Raw genomic sequence first — 843 nt, forward strand, 5'->3', positions numbered from 1 at the left:
ATACAGCAGGCGATGGCTGTGAATTGTCACCATGCACATTTGATGGCCTTCCTAGATGGTACCTTGTTAAACCAGCACATCCAGCGTCTGCCAGGCTGCAGCCTGGCCAGTTTTATTCTTCAGCTTCTCTAATCCCTTGACACCTGGAACCCTGATTACCATTTTATATCAGCTCTTGTACTTCTCAGTATACTTTCATGAGTTATATTGTCATTTAGATCTAACAACTCTGAGAAATAAAGTCAGAAGACTAGGGTAATTTCTTAAATTTAGCTCATGTTATAATTTAAAAAAAAAAAGTTGAAGCTCCCTCCTAAAGCAAACAAATGAAAAAAATGGCATATTCAAGTTTGGTTGAGGTGTTTGTAATAACTTCATATTTTACCCAGCTTGCTAAGTACACACAGGAGAAATCACACTGTAATCAACTATAACAAAGGTAGTTTTCTTTGCAAACCTATTTTCTTGCCTAGGGTATTAACCGTGCTTGTTGATTTAGCAAAGGGCATGGCGGGGGCTGGCCGGGCAGCTGGTGATATTCAGAAGGATGCTGTGGTTTGCTGCAGGCTGGTTCATGAAAGTGACGAGGTTCACAGGATGGCATCATCACTGGTACCATGCCAAGGGCTGGTCTTTAAAGCTAAAGTGGGCAATCCCTAGCCCAAAGTATCAACTCCACTGCCAGTCACTTCAGCTTCAGTCTTTTATATTCAGAGAGTTTTTCTGTTTATTTTCCCCAAGAATTCTCTTTTTTAAATGGTATAAACCTGCAGATGAGATCATATTCTAAGCTTTTATCAGCAAACATGCTGATGATCAGTAACAACCACAGGTTTCATTCAT

General features: G+C 40.2%; 1 protein-coding gene across 1 annotated transcript in view; it reads right to left on the reverse strand.

Moving 5' to 3' along the window:
* The window catches only part of TOMM20L (translocase of outer mitochondrial membrane 20 like), a 5,123-nt gene extending 4,961 nt beyond the window's left edge, over positions 1-162 (reverse strand). Inside the window, 1 exon segment of the mRNA XM_024731502.1 lies at positions 73-162. Within this exon segment, the coding sequence (XP_024587270.1) occupies positions 73-162 (90 nt within the window).
* Positions 163-843: the final 681 nt, after the last annotated feature.

The sequence above is a fragment of the Neophocaena asiaeorientalis genome, unplaced genomic scaffold (genome assembly GCF_003031525.2).
Source record: "Neophocaena asiaeorientalis asiaeorientalis breed wild unplaced genomic scaffold, Neophocaena_asiaeorientalis_V1.1 scaffold603, whole genome shotgun sequence".
NCBI classification, from domain to species: Eukaryota; Metazoa; Chordata; class Mammalia; order Artiodactyla; family Phocoenidae; genus Neophocaena; species Neophocaena asiaeorientalis.